At 36.5% G+C, this 23384-nt stretch overlaps 1 protein-coding gene across 1 annotated transcript in view; it reads right to left on the bottom strand.

Annotated features, from left to right (window-relative positions):
- SPEF2 (sperm flagellar 2) overlaps positions 1 to 23384 on the bottom strand; it is a 191489-nt gene that overhangs the window by 68972 nt on the left and 99133 nt on the right. Inside the window, 5 exon segments of the mRNA XM_049769039.1 lie at positions 5369 to 5531; positions 9299 to 9450; positions 18268 to 18405; positions 22778 to 22916; positions 23011 to 23138. Of these exon segments, the coding sequence (XP_049624996.1) occupies positions 5369 to 5531; positions 9299 to 9450; positions 18268 to 18405; positions 22778 to 22916; positions 23011 to 23138 (720 nt within the window).

A 23384-nucleotide genomic window follows, 5' to 3' on the forward strand; every position in this document is an offset into this window, starting at 1 on the left:
ATAAAAAACAATTGGTTAATAACTGCAGGTTCACAGTGATGTATTTACTAATAAAAATGTCAATTGAATAAATAAAAATTGTTATTTGTAGACATATGTAGTATATAGCATTTATATATTTACATAATGACAAATGCAACATTATTTCTGGGGACAATTGATTGAGAGGTAAGAAGAAAAAGGCAGGTGGAAGGGTATAAACGAAAAGATACAAGAAGCACAGTATCTAGCTTTAAAGAAAACACCAACAAAGTGAGTGAACTAGACCAAACAATTTCTGCCCCCTCCAAGTTCTTGCCATACTGAACATTCATGGGAAGTGTCTTCAACTGTTCTATGAGCTTGTCATCTCTACCTTCTGGATGGGCTCTATTACTCCCAAGAGCTGACCCAGTTCTATTTCTTGGAATTCTTTATAGCTGCCATGCTCGGAGGGGATACCCAGGAAATAATTATTAACGACACTGCTTCAGAAAATAATATTCTATTAGACTATAGCTACAGCTTCTTCAATGTCAATATAATCTTTGTGGGATACAGGAAAGCTTCAGAGAGTAAACTTTTTTTTAAATCAGATGCCCTTTTGATAAAAAAATGGATTTCATGATACATACTGTACTTTCAAATTCTTGGTAAAGCTGAAAGCAAACTTGTTAACATTTATCCCTTAAATTGCAAGCAATTCATTTTTGAATTTGTTCTTGTAAAGCACAGTAAGTTAGCAATTTCCTTTAAAATTGGATTTTTCTCCTTTGTAAACAATCTTGTGATGATGATGATGATGATGATAATTGCTATCATTTATAGTTTTTCTGGTTCACCTACCTCCAAGTCCTTTAGGTCTCAAAAAATTAACATAGTTCACAATACATCCAACAATCTAGCTTCTAAAGCTGGAGAAACTCTAGAAATAATCCCTTGGCATTGTGGGCGTTAAGTATGAGTTATTTCTTTGAAATCATTGCATATCTGCTAATTAAGTAAAATTTTGCTAAAAATTAACATAGAATACTCAATGGGTAACTCTTAGTAAAACCGCTGTGTAGAAGAAAACCTATTTTAATGGATTTCCAATTGCAATTTAACTGATCTCAGCTGGTACTATTTTCCTTGCAATAATTTACTGAATCACTTTGGTCATATTTAGAACTCAAAGTTCCCAGAAGATGATGTAACATTAAAGTTATAAATCTCTTCTAAACACATAAAAATTCAGGATATAAAGGCTAGAGATAAAATATTTCTCCTGAGCTTTCTATTTGGTTTGCAAAAATCATTAAAGAATATAACTTTGAAATAATCTGACATATTAGAATTATGTTACAATTTCTAAAAATGATGTATGTACTTTATTTCACTGAATCTTTGCAACAATTTTAGAAAGTAAAGGTAGTAGAATGTCTCCCATGGTATGGATAATGAAAGAAAGACACAGAGAGATTAAGCTATATTTCTAAAACTGTAGAAGGTTAAAGTGTAGCCATTGTATAAATATATCTCAAGATATACACACAGAACATTTCATAATAAAATTTATTATAAAAATTGTACCACAAAGAGTCACCTCCATTAAAAGGTAATTAATCTATAAATAAAAGTAATAAAATTAAAATATTAATTTAATTTAAAAATTAAACATATACTTCTAGAATGTTTTAAACTGGAAAATAATAAGAAAATAATCATAACAAAACTTCTCAGATATCATGGCAGCAAGTCTCAGGGAAATTTATAGCAAGTAAATATAGTAAAACAAGAAAACAAGTAAATAACCTCTATTTCAAAGCTCTAGAGAAGACTAAATTGATCCAAAGATACTAATTAGAATAAAATAAAGGAAAAAAAAGTAGAAGGAGTTAATAATGTTAAAAGTTAGTTCTTGGGATTGAAGTGATAACAAAGTGGAAGGGTGTTTGCCTTGCATGCAGCTGACCCAGGAAGGACCTCAGTTCGATCCCCTGGAGTATCATATAGTTCCCCGAGCCAGGAGCGATTTCTTTTCTTCTTCTTCTTCTTCCTCCTCCTCCTCCTCCTCCTCCTCCTCCTCCTCCTCCTCCTCCTCCTCCTCCTTCTTCTTCTTCTTCTTCTTCTTCTTCTTCTTCTTCTTCTTCTTCTTCTTCTTCTTCTTCTTCTTCTTATTCTCTTCTTCTTCTCTTCTTCTTCTTCTTCTTCTTCTTCTTCTGCTTCTTCTTCTTCTTCTTCTTCTTCTTCTTCTTCTTCTTCTTCTTTCTTCCTTCTTCTTCTTCTTCCTTTTTTTTTTTTTGTTTTTGTTTTTGGGTCACACCCAGTGACGCTCAGGGGTTACTCCTGGCTCTATGCTTAGAACTCACTCCTGGCAGGCTTGGGGGACCATATGGGATGCTGGGATTAGAACCACCATCCTTCTACATGCAAAGCAAATGCCTTACCTCCACTCCATGCTATCTCTCCGGCCCCCAAGAGTGATTTCTGAGCACATAGGCCAGGAGTAACCCCCGAGAGTCACCGGGTGTGGCCCCCCCAAAAAAACAAAAAAAACCCCATAAAGTTAGTTCTTCAAATAAATGATTATTAATTGATAAATTTACTTATGGTAAATGTGTAAGGTAGGACTAATAACAGTCAGCATCAGAATTAACAGGGAGGTTATGTAAACTGTGGTAATTTATACAAATTTAAGAGCACATTTTCTGTAATTTTATGCCTAGTTTGAAAAATTGAAAGTGGAAAATTTTCCCTTTTAAAGCAAAATATAACTTTAAAAAAATCCAAGTTTCTTCTGGAAAGAGAAAATTAAAGTATCTTATACTATTATGGAAAAATGGATCTGTGGGTGAAAGGAGATCACAAAAATCCTTCTATAAATTTCCTACAAAACTATAGACTTATTTCTTAGCAAATGTCACATTTCAGAGACTAGCTCAGAAATAAAGATTTTCAGTTTTTATAAAATCTTCCAAAAACAAAAATAAGAGGAACTATATTCTAACATGATTTATGAGGTTTATTTTTTTATAGCTGTATATTAAGTGTTTTCAGGACAGTATTAGACAGATAGGAACTATAGATAACTTTCTGTACTCATAAACAAAGATTTCATAATCCTAAAAATTAGTCCCAAAATTAAGCAATTATACAAGAAATATGCTGTTTCATTATAATGTATTATTTGTTCTAAGTGGACTTATTCCAGGAAATTCAATATAATGTCAACATTAGAAAACTGATCAATATATTTTAGAATAATATAAAATTAAAAAAATACCATGATAACTTCTATGGATAAAAAATTTTATTTGAGGGACCAGAGAGATAACATGGAGGTAAGGCATTTGCCTTTCATACAGAAGGTCGATGGTTCAAATTCCGGCATCCCATATGGTCCCCTGAGCCTGCCAGGAGCAATTTCTGAGCATAACGCCAGGAGTAATCCCTGAGCACCGCCGGGTATGACCCCAAAACAAAACAAAACAAAAACAAAAAAATTTATTGATAATATAATTTGTTAATAAAACTGAGTAAGAAATTAAATATTTATATTCTAATAAATAGTTTCTGTAAAAATTCTACAAGTCAATATTTTCATGGATCTTAACAAGTTGTTTGAAAATGTATATGGGAAGGCAATGAGCCAAGAAAAGCTAAAGTGCTCTGGAAAGAGGAAAAGGTGAGTTGATTTGTTCATGCTGAAAACAATTAAGTGGTAAAGAATTGTGTGGTTTGGGCATAAGGAAAGACTGAGTAAAACTGCAGACATAATTTGTGATGTCTAGTCACTTAATTTATTCTGCTTCTGTAAAATGGGGAAAGTTGAAGTATTGTTCACTGACATTAAAGAAAGTTTATATACTCCTACACTCACACATGTGCATAATTGTGTTCGTATGCACATGAGTGAACATGAACAATGTTGTTCAGACCAGAATTCATGACGGCACCAAAGTGGAAATCCAAGTATATTTTAAAGCAAACTCGCTAAATAAATTGCAGTATATTAATAAAATAAACAAAGTTGAACTTGTTTTTTGGGCCACACCCAGGGGCACTTGGGATTTACTCCTGGCTTTGCACTCAGAAATCACTCCTGGTAGGTTTGGGGACCATCTGAGATGCTCTGGATTAAACCCTAAATGGCCACATACAAGGAAAAAGCCCTACTGGCAGTGCTATGGCTCTGCCCTACAGTTCCATTTAATCTTTTATTAAGATAAATTGTCATTGCTTTAAATGAAATATAACCTTAGTTGTTTCAGGTCAGTGATGTGTTCTGAGCAATGTAGATTTAGGGAACTAAATATGGTGAGGACATCCTAGAGCGCTTGTAAGATTATTCCCCAATAGCTCTCCTTCATTTTGCTGGTATTAAAACTCAAGAGGACATCTTTAAAAAGTCACCTATGATTTTTTTTTTTTACTGCTTTTAATTCGATGGGCTAGGAAGCCATTAGACATGAGGAATTTGGGCATTGCCATTATATGTGTGGTTCATCATTGACTGAAGTTATCGTTCTGTAGATATTCAGGGAAACAAGGAGATGGCATAGAACAACAATGAAAATGTCATTGGAGAACTCAGGATTTGAAGGTGAGGAAACAATAATCATCAAAGCCTACTGTTTTGAGTGAAATCTCAGCTTGGATTAAATCTCTGCTCCTTTCTCTTTTGATTTGGCATGGGTTCCTTATATGAATAAACTATCAGTACTTTATCTCTCAAAGATGAAATGAACACAAATTTCAATTTGAAATCTTAGAAACCCAAGACCAAAGTTCATCTCTGAGACTTACCTGCTGGGTGACATTGAATGCATTTTAAGTCCTTCTGATATTAGTTTTCCGTTGTAGAGAGGACAACAATACTTGACCTAAAGATGACTGAAGTAGATTGCCTAGTCAAAGTTGTGAGCCAGAAACTTACAAGTTAGATGTTTGTGTGTTGTTTTTTGCTCTTTGTTCTATAAACTTTTAAAATTTAGATTTTATTTCTACCAGGCATAACTTGGACAGTTTCACATAAAAATCTCTTCCCCTTTCTTAGAAAATCTAGCTGTACTGGCTACATTATAAACTCCTACATAGACCTTTTGCCCTTTAGGCTGCTTTAATGGGGATCCTGTCCTAGAATAGAAAATAATGTTGCTTAGCTCTTTTTTGATCTCAAACATTTGCAGATTGCAATTCAATCTTTCTTGTTTTCTTTCTGGTAAAGAGAAAGTTTTGGCAGTAAAAATTTGTTATGCTTATTAACAAACATTGTGTAAAAAAATCATACCAATTCATAACATATTGCCAACATTGATACTTACTGACTTACCAGAGGAATTAAAATATCTAAAAATAATACTTTCATGTGTTACCAGAAGGAACTGTAGTATTAAGCCCTACTTACCATCTGAGACACTGCTAAAGAAGTCTGCTGCCATGTATCTGTTATTAATTTCTCATCTGCCTCATAGTTTGTCTCTAGATTATCTAGAGAGAACTCAATTTTTGTTTTGGGTTTGGTTTGACTTGATTCTGGAGAAATTGATATTCGAGGAACTAGAGGAAGTCTTTGGAAAACAAATGGAAACAAAGATACAGAAAGATTTAATTAATGAAAATTCTATTTTTGAGACCATGCTACTTTTTTGAAATTTTTAATTACAATTTTCAAGGCTCTCCTGACAGAACTCTTTACAAGAGAAAAAAAAAATAAAAGAAAACTGATGCTGTATCTTTTTGTAGATTAGAAAGCCTTATTAACAAGGGGAAACAAATACAATTTTCAGGTTTAAATCTTAGTGGTTATGAAAAAGGAACGGGCAACAAATGGCAAATATTAAAAAATGTAATGTTCAAAATTATCCAGATCATCAACTTCTATCAAGGGAATAAGTAGGCATGAAACAGGAAGCCAAACAGAGCTAGACATTAATTCTTGACTAGGAGCCCTCCAAGCAGTGTTCAGGGGGCCTAGGGACAACTCTCTATGATTTTTGGCTAACTGGATCAATGTTACAATGTGAGGACCAAGAATGCAGTAATGTTGGGGCTCAACAGAGGTGGGGTCACCAGGGCACTAGGAGATGTATGGTGCCAGTGATTGAATCTGGGCTGGGTGCATAAAACACATGCATCGTAATCTTAATATTAGAATATCCTCAGCCCCTATACATCACTTCAAGATAACTAGAATCTTTTGACTTCTCAAGATGGACAGTAAGAAATCAGAATATGCCAGGCATGAGGACTGTTAGTGTGAAACCAACAAGACTTGGGTGTCAGGGGAGAACAGCACCAGCAGGGAAAGAACTGTAGGGTCAAAAGCTTCCCAGAATTGGATTCCACATTGATAATATAAAATGCAAAGTGCCCTTTCAACTTGGAAAAGGTATGTGGCGAAGAGTCCCAAGGAGTCCTTGAAACTGGAGTTAGGAGTAGCAAAAGAACATTTGCTTTAATAGATTTAAATTGCAAGGGGCAGAAAGTAGTTCAGAGGTGATCAGGAACTTCAGTCTACAACTTGGCTTTGTCATGAGGCATCAAAGAGACTTCCTAGATATGATTCAGCTTATTAGAGTACTTGTAACAGTATCCCTATCTATAAAGGCAATAACTTGGGAAACCTGCTACTTTATCTTGGTCAATCCATGAGGACAGTGTACATGTTAATAATAATAAAATAATAGATCTCAATCACTGAGACATGAGAGATGCCTAATTTAAAGGTTGTGTGATGACTTTTAAATGTTTAGAAAAGGACAGCACACACTTTTCAACAACTTCCTTTGGAGGACAGTGGTGGCAGAATATCAATTAGAAAAAGCATCTGAATTTAGAATCTACTCACTGAAAAACAAAACACTCCTGTCTAGCTCTCTTTACTGCTAGCAGTAGTTAAGGACTAGGATTTGTTAGGAGGCTTTGTTTCTTCTGGTATAATACAAATAAATGGACAAATTAATATTATGGTTACTACTATTTACTAGTAACTCCTGATCATTTGCTATTAACTTACAGTCAGTTACGATTAACATTATTAGGTTGTTGTAAGAGTAAATGTCAGGTAATGTGAAATTGCTAACTCTGCATTTGTTTCTTGATAAATGTTAAAAGAAAGATTGCAGTTACTAGTTTAGTTGGTTTTTTTTTTGATACAATGGGTCTTATAGGGTCTTATATATAATAAAATAGTATCTGAGGTTGATATCAGTGCAGAGCTGTTTTGCAGAAAATAAGAACTTGCTGTTCTTTTTCCTGCTTCATCTTATTAACCAACATTAATAACTTCCCTTTTATGCCCGACTTGCTACTTTTTATAAGAACAGAATATGCAACTACTCTAGACATTAAACCTTGACTGCTTTTGATGACTCTCACGGTTTATATTGCCTTTGGTCTTTTCTTATTGCTTTTAATTTCAACGTTTTTCCCCCCAGCAGCTTGCTGAATCCAGTTCCTTTACATTACTAGCAAGGAGAGGAGCATACTCTTCCTTCTGAATTTTTTTCTTACACAAGATTATTACTCTTTTTTTTTTTTTTTTTTTTGGTTTTTGGGTCACACGCGGCAGTGCTCACGGGTTACTCCTGGCTCAATGCTCAGAAATCTCTCCTGGCACGCTCAGGGGACCATATGGGATGCTGGGATTCGAACAATTGACCTTCTGCATAAAAGGCAAACGCCTTACCTCCATGCTATCTCCCAGACCCCGTACAAAATTATTATTCTAATAGCAACATGATGAGGTCTCAAACTCAATTTACCTGGGGGCCGCAGGAGGCAAAGTCAGGGTGATCCTCGAGTGTAAAGTCAGTAGTAAGCCTTGAACATTGGGGGGTGTGACCCAAGCAACTAAAACAAAACAAATCAAAAAAGATTCCTCTAGGGCAGGGCCACAAAATGTTATACAGAGGGCCGCAAAGGGCCCGTGGGCTTCGAGTTTGAGACCCCTGGGATGGAAAAAAAATCCAAAGAGAGAAAAAAATAGACCCCAGGACACAGCGTTCAGGTCAAATACATCTTGGAAAAGAAAGGGTAGAGCAAATAAAGCAAGCACGAGTCATATGAACAATTAAAACAATGCAGATAAATGAGGACAGATAGTAAGTTTACCTCATACAGTAATCATAATTTTGCTACTGGGATTAGACCACAAATCTGATTCCTAGACCAGATATAAGATTTTGAGAGGAAATTGTGGCTGGAGTGTTAGTATGGCAGGATGCTTGTCTGCATATGGCCAACCTGGGTGTGATCTCCAGAATCCCACATGGTTCCCTTAACCCCATCATGTGATCCCTAAACCCAGAGCCCAGAATAATCCCTGAGCACGCTTGGAATGGCCCACCTTTCCCAAACTTTGAGCAATTTTTTTTTCTTTAAACTTCACAACTATCCTACTTGTTAAAAGGTAAGAAAAGCTAGGGTTAAAAGGATTAAGATGACTTTCCCAAACAAGTCAATTATCAACTTGATAAAAACTAGTGATTAACATGTCATAATTATATAAGTAAATTAAGTGAATTAGCTTTGAAAAAAATGACTTCAAAGCATCTATAGACTATATGTTTAGTTTGTACAACTCTTGCAACATATGTATTGACTAAGCCAGCTTGTAAAATATAATGTGTATGCTATCTTCAATAAATAACCCATTTCTAAGTGAATATAAACTATAGTCTTTGTATATCATTCCAAAAATATATTTTCTTTCCTTCCCACCCTCTTCATAGTTACTTTTTTCTCACACAAGGTTGTAGTCAGTGTATAATCCTGCTCTGTGCTTGAGGGTTGATCTCAGATTTGGAGATCATGTGATAATGGGAATCAAATTGAACTATGCCTCGTTAAAAGCATGTACCATTTTATCCTCCGTCTCTCTCTCTCTCTCTCTCTCTCTCTCTCTCTCTCTCTCTCACACACACACACACACACACACACACACACTCAGACACATATACACATAAACATAGTAAACTGAACTTTAAGATATCTTTCCTTTATGGAAAACCCTAGATGTCAAAAGTGTTTTGGAATACAGAATTTAAATTTACTATACATTTTAATATGTTTCTACTTAGCAAAATTTGTTAGAATCTCTTCATAATAAAATGCACTATAGTTCTGCAGTAAAATGAGTAAATACTCTTATAAATGGAATAAAATAATGCATATAGATACTTACATGGAAGTTAGAGAGAAAATTAGTTCTTAGAACTCTTTGGATTTTAGATTCTCAAATACAGAAATGTGTCTTTCTAGTGGCATTCAGTTTAACAATCACAAATCTTTATACTCACATGATTCCACTGAGTAATGATATAGCCTTCCTTACCTAACCTGGCTTTCTGTAAGGTCTTTGTTTTCTGGTTGGATCAGTGGGACTCGAGTAAATTTCTTACTGTCTTCTGTTGGGATTTTGCCTTCCATTCCCCTATAGTAATCCTGAAGGAATCTCTTTGTATCTTGGAAACGGTTCAGTTCTGCCTTTAATAGTAAGAACGAATGTTAATACTCAAGAACAAGCTGATTCATACATATTTTCCAAATAAGCTATGTAAGTACTATTTTAAAATGCAGGTTGAAATCAATTTTCTGAAAATTAAGAAAGGAAAAAATGTTAAAATTTCATCAAAATTAAAATTACCCAGTGACATTGCATTTCATATATTTACTGAGTGTAATTCCACTTGAAATGTCCTTTTTATGCTTCTTGAAATTCTGACAAAAGACTACAGTAAGTAGAATCTTTGAAGTAGTACATTTTATTCATTAGTTTGACATAAAGAATTATGTGTTGGGTATTAAACCAACCACTACATTAACAAACATTTGAGAGTATTATCATTGGTGACATTTTATATTTAGGCTATATCAAAGGTTTGGCACATAGAATATAGATAATAAAATGTAATAATATAAAATATATATTATGTATATTATATATAACGTAATATAATAGAATATAAATATAAAGAACTAATAATGTCTAAATTTTGTTCTTAGACTATTTAACTTGTGACAAATGTCAAATAGTAAGTTAAAGTAATAGTGAATACTTTTAATTTTTGTTTAGGTTCTTGCTTATTGGATAGTTGAGAATTTTGGTACTTTACTAACATAGAACCCTCCGTTGGTTCTGCCAGCTGGTGCCTGAGGGAGATACATCAAGGGTATCAGTGGCAGAGTGGGCTGCTGTTGTTCATCAGAAAATCCCTGTCTTTCCTTTTAGATCACTTTTTCTTATGAGGAAATGCAGCTAGAGTGAGATGCTGTGCAGTACAGACCAGGAGTTTTCCAATCTGGTATTATGTTATTTGGTGTAACTGTGCTTCACCTTAGTAATATATACAAGATCTTGACCTTGCTATAAATAGTGAGTTACTTAAACCAGCACTGGGAGGGTATAAAGACCCTCCCAGGAGCCTATGAGATGTATTTCATGATATATAGTTAATTGTATAACACATCTTTCCTAAAAAACCATTTCTTTTTTTGTTTTGTTTTGTTTTGTTTTGTTTTTTGTTTGTTTTTCGGGCCACATCCGTTTGATGCTCAGGGGTTACTTCTGGCTAAGCACTCAGAAATTGCCCCTGGCTTGGGGGGACCATATAGGATGCTGGGGGATCCAATCACGGTCGCGATCTTTCCTTGGCTAGCGCTTGCAAGGCAGACACCTTACCTCTAGTGCCACCTCGCCAACTCCCAAAAACCATTTCTTAAAACAAGTGTTTTTCAACTTTTTTTGTGCAAAGGCACACTTTTTTCATGAAAAAAAAATCACAAGGCACACCACCATTAGAAAATGTTAAAAAAATTTAACTTTGTGCCTATATTGACTATATATAAAGTAATTCTCTTAAATAGCAATCAAATAAACACAAAGAAATTTTTATAATTACTTTATTATGAAATAATAAAGTATTTTATAACTTTTAATATTTCTGTTCACTTAGTGTGAAACCTGGGCCTGTTTGGCTGAACACAAAGCTGATATTCTGGCAGGAATCAAAGAAAGACACAGATGTAGCTCTTCGTCAACAGTTCTCACTCTCTCTCTGTCTTTAGTTTTTATAGCAATCAGTCTTGAAAAGCTCATTTCACACAGATATGTAGTGGAAGATGGGAGCAATGTCAAAATACCTTTGATTGCCAGAATGGGGATGTATCCAACCAAAAACTGTCCAAAGGTAGATCAGCATATCTTAGCTTGAAACCACAATTTTGTCTCATTTTGGTTAGTTTCTCCTATTCCTGTAAAGTCATGTCGTTTCCACCAACTGATGCTGAGCTATAAAGGTCCCTAATCCAGTCAAGGCATTCAGTGGAGACTGAAGAGAAATAAAATGACAACTTCTCCTTCTTGAGAGTTTTTAAATGTTTAACTATTATCTCACACAGTGCAGCGGTGTGAACACCTTGCCATTGCTTGGTGAGTTCGTGAACATTTCAAGATTGCCACTTTCCACGTGTTGATGCCAGAGTAGCACCTTTGAACAGAATCCATTTATTTTATCTGTACTTGTAAACAGGTTTTCATTTGTGCCTTGCATTCGTATATTCAGTTCATTCAGATGATGAAAAATATCTGCCAGGTAGGCCAGCCTTGCAAACCACTCATCACTTGCAAGCAGCTTTGCGTAATCTGACCTCTCATTTGTCAGAAACACTTTAAGTTCCTCCGGCAGCTCATACACAGGAATCAAGACCTTGCCTCAGGACAACCACCGGACCTCCGTATGAAACAGCAAGGTTTTATGCTTGGCTCCCATTTTCTCACACAAAGCTGCAAACATGCAACTTTTCACGGGTCGTGCCATTACAAAGTTTAGCATGCGCACAACATCATCCAACACAGGAACTAGGTCTGCTGGTAAAGTCTTGGCTATGAGGGCCTCATGGTGTAAAACAATGCATAACAATCACATCTTGATTTCTTTTCTTCACTCTGCTTACAAAGCCTTTGGTGTGCCTGACAATGGCTGCAGCTCCATTGGTGCAGAGACTTATGCAGTTTTCCCAATTAAGTCCTCCTTGTTCAAAGTATTCTGATATGACCCAAAAATTTTTTTTCTCCTGTTGTTTCTCTGGCAATGTGTTGCAAAAAAAAAAGAAGTTTTCTCTAATTGCCTCACCATCCACAAAATACATATTGTCCAAGAGTTGAGCATGTCTACTGGTATAAGTCGACTCCTCAAGTTACAATGCAGATTTCTCACTAATATGGATCTTTTCCAAAACCACACTTTTGATATCTGCAGACATGTCATTAATACATCTGGAAATTGTATTGCCCGAGAGAGGGACTTTGCCTTATTTCCTTAGCTGCTTCAGGTCCAAGCATCTCCTCTACAATAACTTTGCAAGCGGGAAGTCTTATTCTCTGCCACAGTGTGTGACTTTTTTGACATGGCTATAAATTCAGAAACTTGATAGTTAGATTTAAGAGCTCTTTTATTTACCTTTGTGATTTTTCTCATGAAAGTTGCCCATTTCTCTGTGTTTTCAAGCAGGAGAACATAAAAGTCCGCATTTTGTTTTGAAACAAAGGGTTTTACGTTTGAGATGGCGTTTACTTGGGACCATAGCACTATTAGATAATTTTCACCACACACCACACAGAGTGGAGTTGGTTTCTTTGCATCTCTGGTGAAACTAAATCCAAATAAAATATAGCTTGTGCCAGAGAATTTACTTGGGCTAACCATCTTTGCTTTCTTTTGATTTTAATACTTGGGCTCTTACCTGGCTTCGAATTTTGTTCAGAGTCCAGTTCTTTCCTAGTCAAAAGCTTGTTCATAACTGCAGTATCGGCTCCTGTCTCACTGTCACACAGTACTTACTGCACTTGTCTTCTCCAGATAGCCACTGTCCATCACACTCAGCACTCTTCTGTGCATGTCTCCATCCAGATTCATCAGTCAGTGTTCTTCTGCTCATGTCTCTTCCAGATCCATCACTCAGTGCTCTTTTGTACTGCATCCGTGATAATCCTCCAGAGTACAGATCCATCGGAGCTCTTCAGCGCATTGGAGATCTACTGCGTTGTCTCTTCCTGTCAGTGTAACAGTGACACCAGAGCCATTTATAGTCCATAACATGCAGCTTTGGCTCACAATCATTAGATTGGTCTATTTGTGAGCTGAAGCTATGTTACGGATGAAATTGGAATTTTTTCCCACAGCACACCAGACAATATTTCAGGAACACTTGTGTGCAATGGCACAGTGGTTGAAAAATATTGTCTTAAAACAATAACAACAACAACAACAATACTTTGATATGATCCATAAATTCCAGTTAGCATCAAACCTCTATTCATAAAAGACATCCATGTTCCTAGGTTCAAAGCAGCACTATTCACAGTAGCCAAAATACAGAAGAAAATCCAAGTGTCCAAGAATAGATGCCTGAATAAGAACTGTGGTACATATATACAAAGGAATACTAACTTTGTTGTAAGAAAAGACAAAATCGGGGCCGGAGAGATAGCATGGAGGTAAGGCATTTACCTTTCATGCAGAAGGTCATCGGTTCGAATCCCGGCGTCCCATATGGTCCCCCGTGCATGCCAGGAGCAATTTCTGAGCACAGAGCCAGGAAAAACCCCTGAGCATTGCCGGGTGTGACCCAAAAACCACAAAAAAAAAAAAAAAAAAAAAAAAGAAAAGACAAAATCATGAAGTTTGTTACTATGTGGATGGAAATAGAGAGTATCATGCTGACTTAACTAAATCTGAAAAGAGATAGATTCAAAATGACCTCTCTCATATGCAGGATAGAAAGAAATATGGGGGAGAGATAACAAATGGCCAAAGATAACAAAATCTGAGAACTCATCTAAAGAACAGAGCTCACCATTGTGGAGGGTTAGGGAGGGCAGGTTGTAGGTTGTGGGATGGGACACTCTGGTAGAAGATGTGGTGGTGGTGTTGGAACATTGCAAGTATGAAACTTTATAACTGACAGTGTTGTAAGTCACAGAGCCTAAAAAATATACAAAAACTAAACTACTCTACAAAACCTCTAACTGAATATAACCAAAGGATATTTACAAAGAAAACATTTATCAAGCAATTAGTGTCACCATTAATTTAAGAAAACAACAATAAAGACCATATGGACATATTTACAGTATTGAGCAAAGGATTCCTTTTGTGTTATAGTGTACCACAAAAGGCAAAAACAGTTTTATTAGGCTTCCTTTTCTTTTCTTTCTTTTTTTTTTTTTTTTTTTTTTTTTTTTTGGTTTTTGAACCACACTCGGAGGTGCTCTGGTGTTACTCCTGGCTGTCTGCTCAGAAATAGCTCTTGGCAGGCACGGGGGACCATATGGGACACTGGGATTCAAACCAACCACGTTTGGTCCTGGATTGACTGCTTGCAAGGCAAACGCCGCTGTGCTATCTCTCCAGGCCCCTTTATTAGGCTGTCAATGCAGAAAAGAGCAAGTCAGATGACTTCTTTAGAAGGCTGTCGCTTATTTTATTAAATTTTTCCAGCAAATTACTGAGATGCGAAGAAATTAATTTAATTAATTTACATTTATAGCAATGTTATAAAATTAAAATTTACATAAACTTTTAAAAACATTCCATGAATTTTCAACACTAATAACTTTTCAAACCTGTTTGATTAAAAGATGAAGAAAATGAAAATTTACTTTCCTAGCAGAGTTAAACAAAAGTGTGATTTAAAATATTCACATGTGCACTTAAACTCATAGTTTGACAACAAGCATTTGCTTAGTATGCTAAAACAGTGAAGGAAATAGGTATTGTAAATGATACTCATAAAAATGTATAATTTACATTTGCAATAGAATAGCATACACATGCGAACAGTTTGTACAACTTGAATGTTGATAAATAACGAGGGGATGGAAGAAAAGTATTGACATTATAAAAATGTATTAGTTATTATATCATTAAAATCATTAAAAGCATTGCACTATATGGAAAAGAAATTTAGAGACCAGGACATGATTTCCCCCCAACTTAGGGAAGAGCTGTCCTGTGCCCTAATTATGATTGTGTGTAGCAGGACCTATTTTCTACAATTGATGTTGAGGCAGTGTTGTTGTCAATGCCTGTGGCAAATCTTTTTAGAATTATTATTTAATTATATAATTATTTAGTATAGAATATTCATATATTTTAAAGCCCATAACTTGATTAATAAATCAAATTATTAACAGTGAAGAAGCCATATCAGGATTCTTACATTAATAAAATTGAGAGTGACTCTTTTTGTCATTTAATTAAAAATTTTTTTTGTTTGTTTTTTGGGGTCACAACTGGCAGTGCTCAGCAGGGGTTACTCCTGGCTCTACACTCAGAAATCGCTCCTGTCAGGCTCAGAGGACCATATTGGGAAGCCGGGATTTGAACCACCGTCCTTCTGCATGCAAGGCAAATGCCTTACCTCCATGCTATCTCTCCGGCCCCTTGTCATTTAATTTTGAAATAAGTCTTACTATGACATTTTCTAAATTTATTGCACAGAAAATGTATCTATAGGCTGCTATTGATAACCCAGCTTGGGCTATAACATACAAAACTTTCTTTAAAATACCATGCAGTTTCAGGAATCCTGGTTTATTAACACAAAACTTCTTATCCAGGGATCATAGCACCCCTTTGGACTCCTCAGGATATTCCAAGTAGTCCACAAGTGAAACCTCATAAATGGAGTCTCGTGGCATAAAATGAGGAGGCCAACCAGTAGGACAGGGTGGGCACAAGGAAACAATGTTGGAAGGGGCCAGGGTCAGGAAAAGGTTGTGAGAACCAAGATGAACAACATACTAATACAGAGTTTCTTTATTGCAGGGTGCCATCTTGATGTCTTAGTATACATTTTCAGTCTCCAGAGCATATAGTACCTCCCAACATCATTTCATCATTGAGACCTTGATCTGTGAAACATTTAGTAGGGCTCATTTTCTATGGAACACACTTTGGAAAATATTTGTCAAGCTGTTCCCAATGCCAAAGGCCACTGAAGACTTTCATAAAAATTCCCTCCACCCTAGTTTTCCACAAATATATGCAAGTGCTGCTCAAGATTTCCCATTGACCTTAATTCTCTTTAAAAAAGTCTATTAATTTCTGGAAAGTTTTTGAGTGGAAATATAATATGTTTCTAATTTTTGCTTTTCTAATAGGATCCCACTGGTCATTGTAGAGTAAACTCTTTTCATTGTGGTCGGCTTTCCATTCTTTCAGCATATTGGGGATAATATAATTGTTATAAATCCATCTCTGGAGTTAGATCCCTCAGTCCAAATCTAAGATCCATCCTTCTTTTTTTTAATTTTTGTGACACACCCAGTAATGCTCAGGAGTTACTTCTGGCTATGTGCTCAGAAATTGCTCCTGGCTTGGAACCATATGGGATGATGGGTATAGTCCCGAGGTCCGTCCTGGGTCAGCTGCCTGCAGGCAAATGCCCTACCTCTGTGCCATAACTCTGGACCCCTATCTCTCTTTTTTTGAGGGGAAAAGGCACTGAGTAAATAATTTCTTTTATAGTTTTAATATGTGAAATGTAGGACATAAAAGAATATACAGCTTCTGGTTGCCATGAAGTTTTATTGTATCTTACCTGTAGAGGTTAATAAATTATAGTTGTTATTTACCACCCTCCCTTTACTTTTTCTTAGCTAGATATGAATTTGTTTTCTCAAAAGCAGAATTTTTCCAGGATTCAGTGAGATGTAAAGGTTATACCATATTGCTCAGACTAGTGAATAAATCAGTTCTTTTTGCCTTCACTACTTCTGTCATAAACTTTTGTCACAACCTGTTCCAAGAATCAATATCTATTTGCCCAAATGAACATCTTGGTGAGGCCATCCAGACTAGCTTTGGTTGCTTATGGGAAAAGTTGAGGGTGTATCCTTTTATTTTCTTCTCATTTTTCCCTTCCCATTTTAATGAAGTACCATGAGTCAAAATATTGTTATTGATAGGTTCCTTTCCTGAAATGGTGCCTGTATCTCTGCATCTCAGAGCTAGTAATTAGTGAGCAGAAACTGCTTGTGTTACTACTGACTTTTCAGGCCTCTTGAGATCCAATTAGCACCTGGCCATCATCCTTCTAATTCTGGAGGTGCTCATCCTGGTCACTTGCTTAACAGATACTTAAGAGATCATGCACTGTGCACTGGCTCTGGTAGTTGTCAACTAAATTTCCCCATTGGGGTTTTTGCCATTTCTCTGCACCATCTCTTCATTTAAGTTAGTTCAATATAATCATAGAAAAAATAATGTTCATGTAGATATAAATTCACCATGACAACTAAGTTTATTTTTCCCCTTTTTACTTGTTTTTTTTTTTTTTACTTTGACTTTGAGGTTTTTTGGGCCACACCTGGTGGTGCCCAGGATTCTGAACTCAGGAATCACTCCTGGTAGAGCTCTGGGGACCATATGAAGTTCCAGTGATTGAACCATGGCTGGCTACATGAAAGGAAAGTACCTTGACTGCTTTATATCTCCCAGCCCACTTGAGTAGTTTCTTCCTGACTCTAGGCTCTGACCTCCTTTAGAAAAGGTGCTTTAAAGAAAGCCCAAAGATACACACACACACACACACACACACACACACACACACACACACACACACACACACCAAAACCAAAACCAAAGTTGTTATTTGCAGATCCTTCCTCTTTCCTTTCAGATGCAAAACTATTTAAAACAAAAATAAAAACTTCAGTTCTGGAATCCCAAATTGGTTTTTTCAAAGACCTGCACACCATTTCATTGAAGAAATGAACCCATTGTCTATTCTACTTTCTCAGGTGTGCAGGAGCCTAACTTAGAAGGGCATTAGCTCTAGAAAGAGACCCCTTCCTGTCAGGAAAGAATAGGTCACTGTTTCCTGTAGAAAAGGTCCACTGGCAAAACTCAATAAGTGACAACCAAACACTCTACCCTTACCCTTACTCTTGACCAGGCTGGGTATTTACACCTGGCCTGGACCCTTTCTCCCTATTGTTGAGAATAGTCTTGAAATAAACTAACACCTACCTTATATTACCCAGAGCAATTGTTATCTTATTTTAATCAAACCTGCTCCTAGTCTGCTCATCTGTGTATTTCGATAGACTTTTCCTGGTGTACACACAGATTTCTTTTCAGGACTCAGTGGTCTACAGAGTCAGGTATGGCATGTGCCCTTAGCAGAGCTTTCCAGGCTTTGATGGCTTAGGTTGTTGGGGTTTGGGGGGAATACAGGCAGCAGTCTGCCATGCAGTGGAGGGAAGTATTCATGTCACCACAAACTGTCTGCACTTACCTGCATCATTGAGAAGTAATGGTTGATTGTGAGCTCAGTCAAATCCTGTAACCAGTTGTCATTAATGATATCCACACACTCCTGCTCGGCCTCTTCCCTCCGGGCATCACAAATGTCCCAAAGGCGGTCTCGTAAATCCTGATAAGAAAGGAATATTGTTAAGGAGACAGAGATAGTATAGTGGGTGAGAAACTTGCACAAGGCCAACGCAGGTTTGATCCCTAACACCCCATTATGGTTCTCTGAGCCTCCCAGGGTGGTCACTGAGCACAGAGTCAGAGGTAATCCCTGAACACTTGGGTGTAGGAAAGAAGGAAAGAAAGAAGGAAGGAAGAAAAGAAGGAAGAAAGGAGGGAAGAAAGGAATAAAAAAGAAAAGAAAGATAAAAGAAAGAAGAGAAAATTACTATTAGATACTAAATTCAAAGCTCAAATATCCTCTCTATAATAAAACAAAAATCCTGTGTCTGTCTTTATAAATGTCCCCAAAGACCCCCAAGTCATCATAATGCCTTCACTTAATTCGCATAATAGCTTCTTTAGTTTCCCAACTTGTCTGTCTCTTTGCCACTTTTAGATCATCAGATGTTTTTGTTTAATTTTTTTTAATTCAAAACAATTTGGGGGCCTCCCAAGCAGTTCTCAGTGGCCTGGGGGCCACTTCCAGCAATGCTTGAGCAATAGACCAAGCAGTTCTGAGGCCATGGGTTACCCCATTGGCAAAAGGAGATATTATAGGTGGGACACTTGGTGCTGAACATGTTTGAGGCATGTGTTCCTGAGCCCTGAGCTATCTCCCTGGCTTTTCACTATAAATATTTGTTTGTTGTTTTATTTTTTTATTAAATCACTATGAGATACAAAGTTAGAAATATGTTTATAATCTCAATTTTATTTATATCTTCTAGAAATGGACTTCTTTTTCATAATTAAGAAATGTGGGATAGAAAGAAATAATAATAATTAAGAAACGTAGGATAGGAATTATTTTGTTCTACCTCATATTTCTGTCTTTCTACAAATTGGAAAAATGGAAAAAAAATAAATGGATGGATCCCAGAGGCCAAGTGATCTCAGGTGCATTATTGGGAAAAAAAAAAAGAGGTCAGAACTAAATACCAAAGCCAAAGTTAACTACAATAAAATCAAGAGTCCTACACTATAACAATCTAAACTTAAAGTGGATCTGTTATACTGGTAGTCAAGAGGGCTAAGGGTGGAGGTATGGGATGCATTCTGGGAACTTTTGTGGAGGGAGATAAACACTAGTGATAGAAATGACTGTGTCACTATATGTCTGATATACAACCATGAAAATTTATTAAAAAATATGTTGATAGTTAAGTTTTGATCATCATCCAATGTTCCAACATCCAACCTTTCATCATCTACTAGTTTCTCTTTAAACCTAATTCTCTTTCAGATAAAGGGCAACATTCTAATAATGATCTTAAAGGTTTTAGATAATCTGTTCCCCTATCATCTTGATGGCCTGGTCATTAATCACTCTGGCCATACTCAACCACCCCAGTCAGTTTGTCTATCTTGCTATTTTGCAAACAGTCCTCCTCTGCCTTCAGTAAGCTTTCAACCTTTCTGTGGGGCTGAGACAGTCTCACTTCCCTGTTTCTACATGAATTCTCTCAATATATTCTCCCCTGAGTTTACTCAAATATCATTTTGCCATGTCATCTTGCAGCCATTCTGTGCAAAGTGGTGTCACAACTCTCTTAGTTTTCTTGTTCTTTACATAGTTCTTACTATCAATGCTCTCTGCACCATTTGTAGGCTTATTCATTGACTATTTTTGTCTTCAAATAGACCATTCAAGTGCAAAAATGTGTGTGCAGGGATGGAGACTTTTTGTTCAATATTGAACTGTTGGCTCTTAGATCAAAGCTGAGGCTAGGATAGATATCAAGGTATAGGGACTAGCAATAAATTATTTAGAATAGAAGGCTGGATCATGGAGTATAACATTGCTCATGCTATGTAAAGCAGCTCTGAGAGAATAAGAAATTTAAAGGTGGTTTTCACCTTGAAAATATGTCACGTGGACCCAACGTAGACTCCAGGTGATTAGACACCAACCATCCAGCCTTGAACACTGGATCCCAGACAGAAATGACACAGTTCTTCACAACAGCCACAGGAAACAAATCCCATCTGGGACATCCTTAATACTGCTCGGACATCAATAAGTGCCAGATCTAATATGATATCCTGACAACGAGGAAACTGGGAACAACTTGACCTAAGAGCAGGTTATCCTACCTCATCAGTTAACGATAAGACAAAATCAGAAGACTTGTCACCCTTTGGCCTGTCCAAATGCCAGATGACCGGCTGCTAGAACCATGACCGGACTGTATGTATCCTGGGACCAATAAAAAAGCCCTAGTCTAGGGTTTGAGCTCAACCTGCACACCAACCACAATCTCTAATTCCAGAGGTCTGTCTGAGACAATTGCAACTGGAAACATAACGAAAAACCCTATTCCAGGCCCCGTTCTAGGATCAGTGCAAAGATCAAGACCACCAACCACAGAAAACGGATTAAAATGACACGGAGGGAACAGAACTTCTAGAACCACAAAGAAAGACTTCATCATAAGTTCCACTCCCTGATCTGTGCAGATACCAAGATCTCTAGATACAGAGGTCTGATTTTATCACCCAGGACGAAGCAGAAGTCTTCCATACACCACACCACAAAAGCACCAAGGGGAAAGTAAATGAACCTGAAAGGAGTCTATAGTTAATCCCATGACAATACACTTCCAGGGTGGAGAAACCCTGTTTCTCTTAGGCCAAGGGAATTCCTTTTAGAATGACCCCAATATTTACTGTGCCTGTGCAGGAGGGAAGAAAAAGAAAAAAAACGGCAAAAGCACAATTTTTTTTATTTATTTATCTAGTTTTTGCCAATTTATTTGTTTTGGTGTGGTTATTGAAGTTGTTGTCTCCATTCATATTTATTTTTTTCCTTCTTTTCTTTTTTTCCTTTATGTGCTCTGCCATGTTTTTTATCTCAAGACCATGGCCTTTATGTGGTGCTTATCATTATTGTTTGAGTGTTCACTGAATGTTTTATTTGGCACTTCTTTTTGTACTGTTGTGGTGTTCCACCTCCTTTATCCCCTTCGTCTCTCAAAAATAGGATGAGATCTTCCAGAAGGACTCTGCCCATTTTTAGCGTATTTGATTTTGCCCTCAGTTTATTACTTTTCTCTTCTTCAAACAAAACCACATAACTTGAACTATCTAGTCCTGCCTCCCAACTAGAGTGGGAAATAAGGGAGGTACCAAGACCAAACAGGTGTAAGACCACTAAGTAGTTAGCTAGGCACAGAGGGGACCACTTATTCTGGCAGCCCCGGGGGTGTGGGAGGAGGATATGGGAGGTAGGACAGGAACGGAAGTGGAGGGAGGACAATTCGGTGATGGGAATTCTCTAATTTTATGTTAATATGTACCTAAAATATTATTGTCAATGGTATGTAGGCCACTATGATTAAAATAAAAATTATATTAAAGAAAAGAAATAAATGTTAGGAATGGGCAAAAAAACAAAAAAGAGATTTAAGGGTGGTTTTGTTGTTGTTGTTGTTGTTGTTGTTTTTTGGCTTTTTGGCCACACCAGGTGATGCTCAGGGCAATGGGCTCAGAAATCGATCCTGGCTTGAGGGACCATTATAAGACACTGGGTGATTGAACTGCCCTCCGTCCTAGGCTAGTGTGACCAAGGCAGACGCCTTATGGCTTGCACCACCGCTCCAGCCCCAAGAGATTCAAGTTTTAATACTCTATATTTAAGATAGCAGCAAGAGGAAAAATTCTTTTTTGCCCCTTCTTTTTCTTTTTGAGAAAAATTTCAGGATAGGAAAACTTATAAATTTACACAAGAAACCCAAAGTATTTAACATTATAGACTAAAACCAGAGTTCTGATACATCAAAGATCTTGCTCTTAAATATCAAGATAATGTCTCATTTATTAGCTTGTAAAATATGTTTGTCTATTAAGCACCATGAACTGTGCTTGATAAAAAGAATATATGCAATCTGGCACCTTTTCTTAGACAATCCATTAAATAAAGGCAACTTTCTGTTTTTTTTTTTTCAGGAAGTTCTTACATTTCTGTTCTAACATCAACCAATCTTATATTCTCATTAAAGATAGATATGTGCTTAATACCAGGCATAGATATAGCTGTAGTTACATAGCTAAAAATTAGACTTAGGAGTCTACAAAACAGAGGCCAACAGTGCTCTTGTCTTACTGGCATCGTTTCCACATTCCAGAAGCTTCAGTCTCATTCATTATTTCTTATCCTGAATACAAGGTATCTGAGAGCCATTGCTCTTGAAAATTGGTAGGTAAGTACAATGCCCAAGTCTTTTCCCTCCTCATCCTTACTTCACAGGAATTAAGAAGAGATTAAATTAGTTTTTGTAGAAAATTTATTGAGAATATGGAGCCTCTGGAACAGCCAGTCAAAATTCTCTTACATTTACTCTCTGGTGTAGTTCAGACTTTGTTTCCTCATCATCCCACAGGTCATCAGGAAGAGAGTTGAAGTCAGCCTGCCATTGGGATACAAAATCTTGCTTGTGATCTGGACGTCTTAGAAATCTCTGGAAATTTGTTCTGTAAGGTAGTCACAGAAGGAGATAGAGTTTCTAGGTATTGCCTATAAGTTAGAACATTCTCACTTAATTCTAACTTTGAATACTTGACTTACCTTATATCATACAATTGAGCAATCATAGTATGTTGGTTTTCTCTCAAATGTCTGAGTACTATTTTGATGTTGTCTATATAAGTATTTTCAATTAATTGCCAGTAAGGTACTAAAAATGAACATATTTCCTGTTAAATGGAAAAAGCATATAAAACATTTCAGAATAAAAGTTTTCTACATGACTGGGTAAAGAGGGTAGTATTTAGCAAGAAACTCCAGATGCAGCAGCAACATCTCAAAGTAGTCTCTGAAAAATTGATTTATCCTGCTCTCGCTTCCTCTCAGGCATTCCTGTAAATTCCAAAGAATTTTTCAGGAATCAGCTCAGATGCCATTTCATCTAGTAGGCAACCATATGAAGTTATGTAGAGCTT

This window comes from Suncus etruscus, chromosome 2 (genome assembly GCF_024139225.1).
Source record: "Suncus etruscus isolate mSunEtr1 chromosome 2, mSunEtr1.pri.cur, whole genome shotgun sequence".
NCBI classification, from domain to species: Eukaryota; Metazoa; Chordata; class Mammalia; order Eulipotyphla; family Soricidae; genus Suncus; species Suncus etruscus.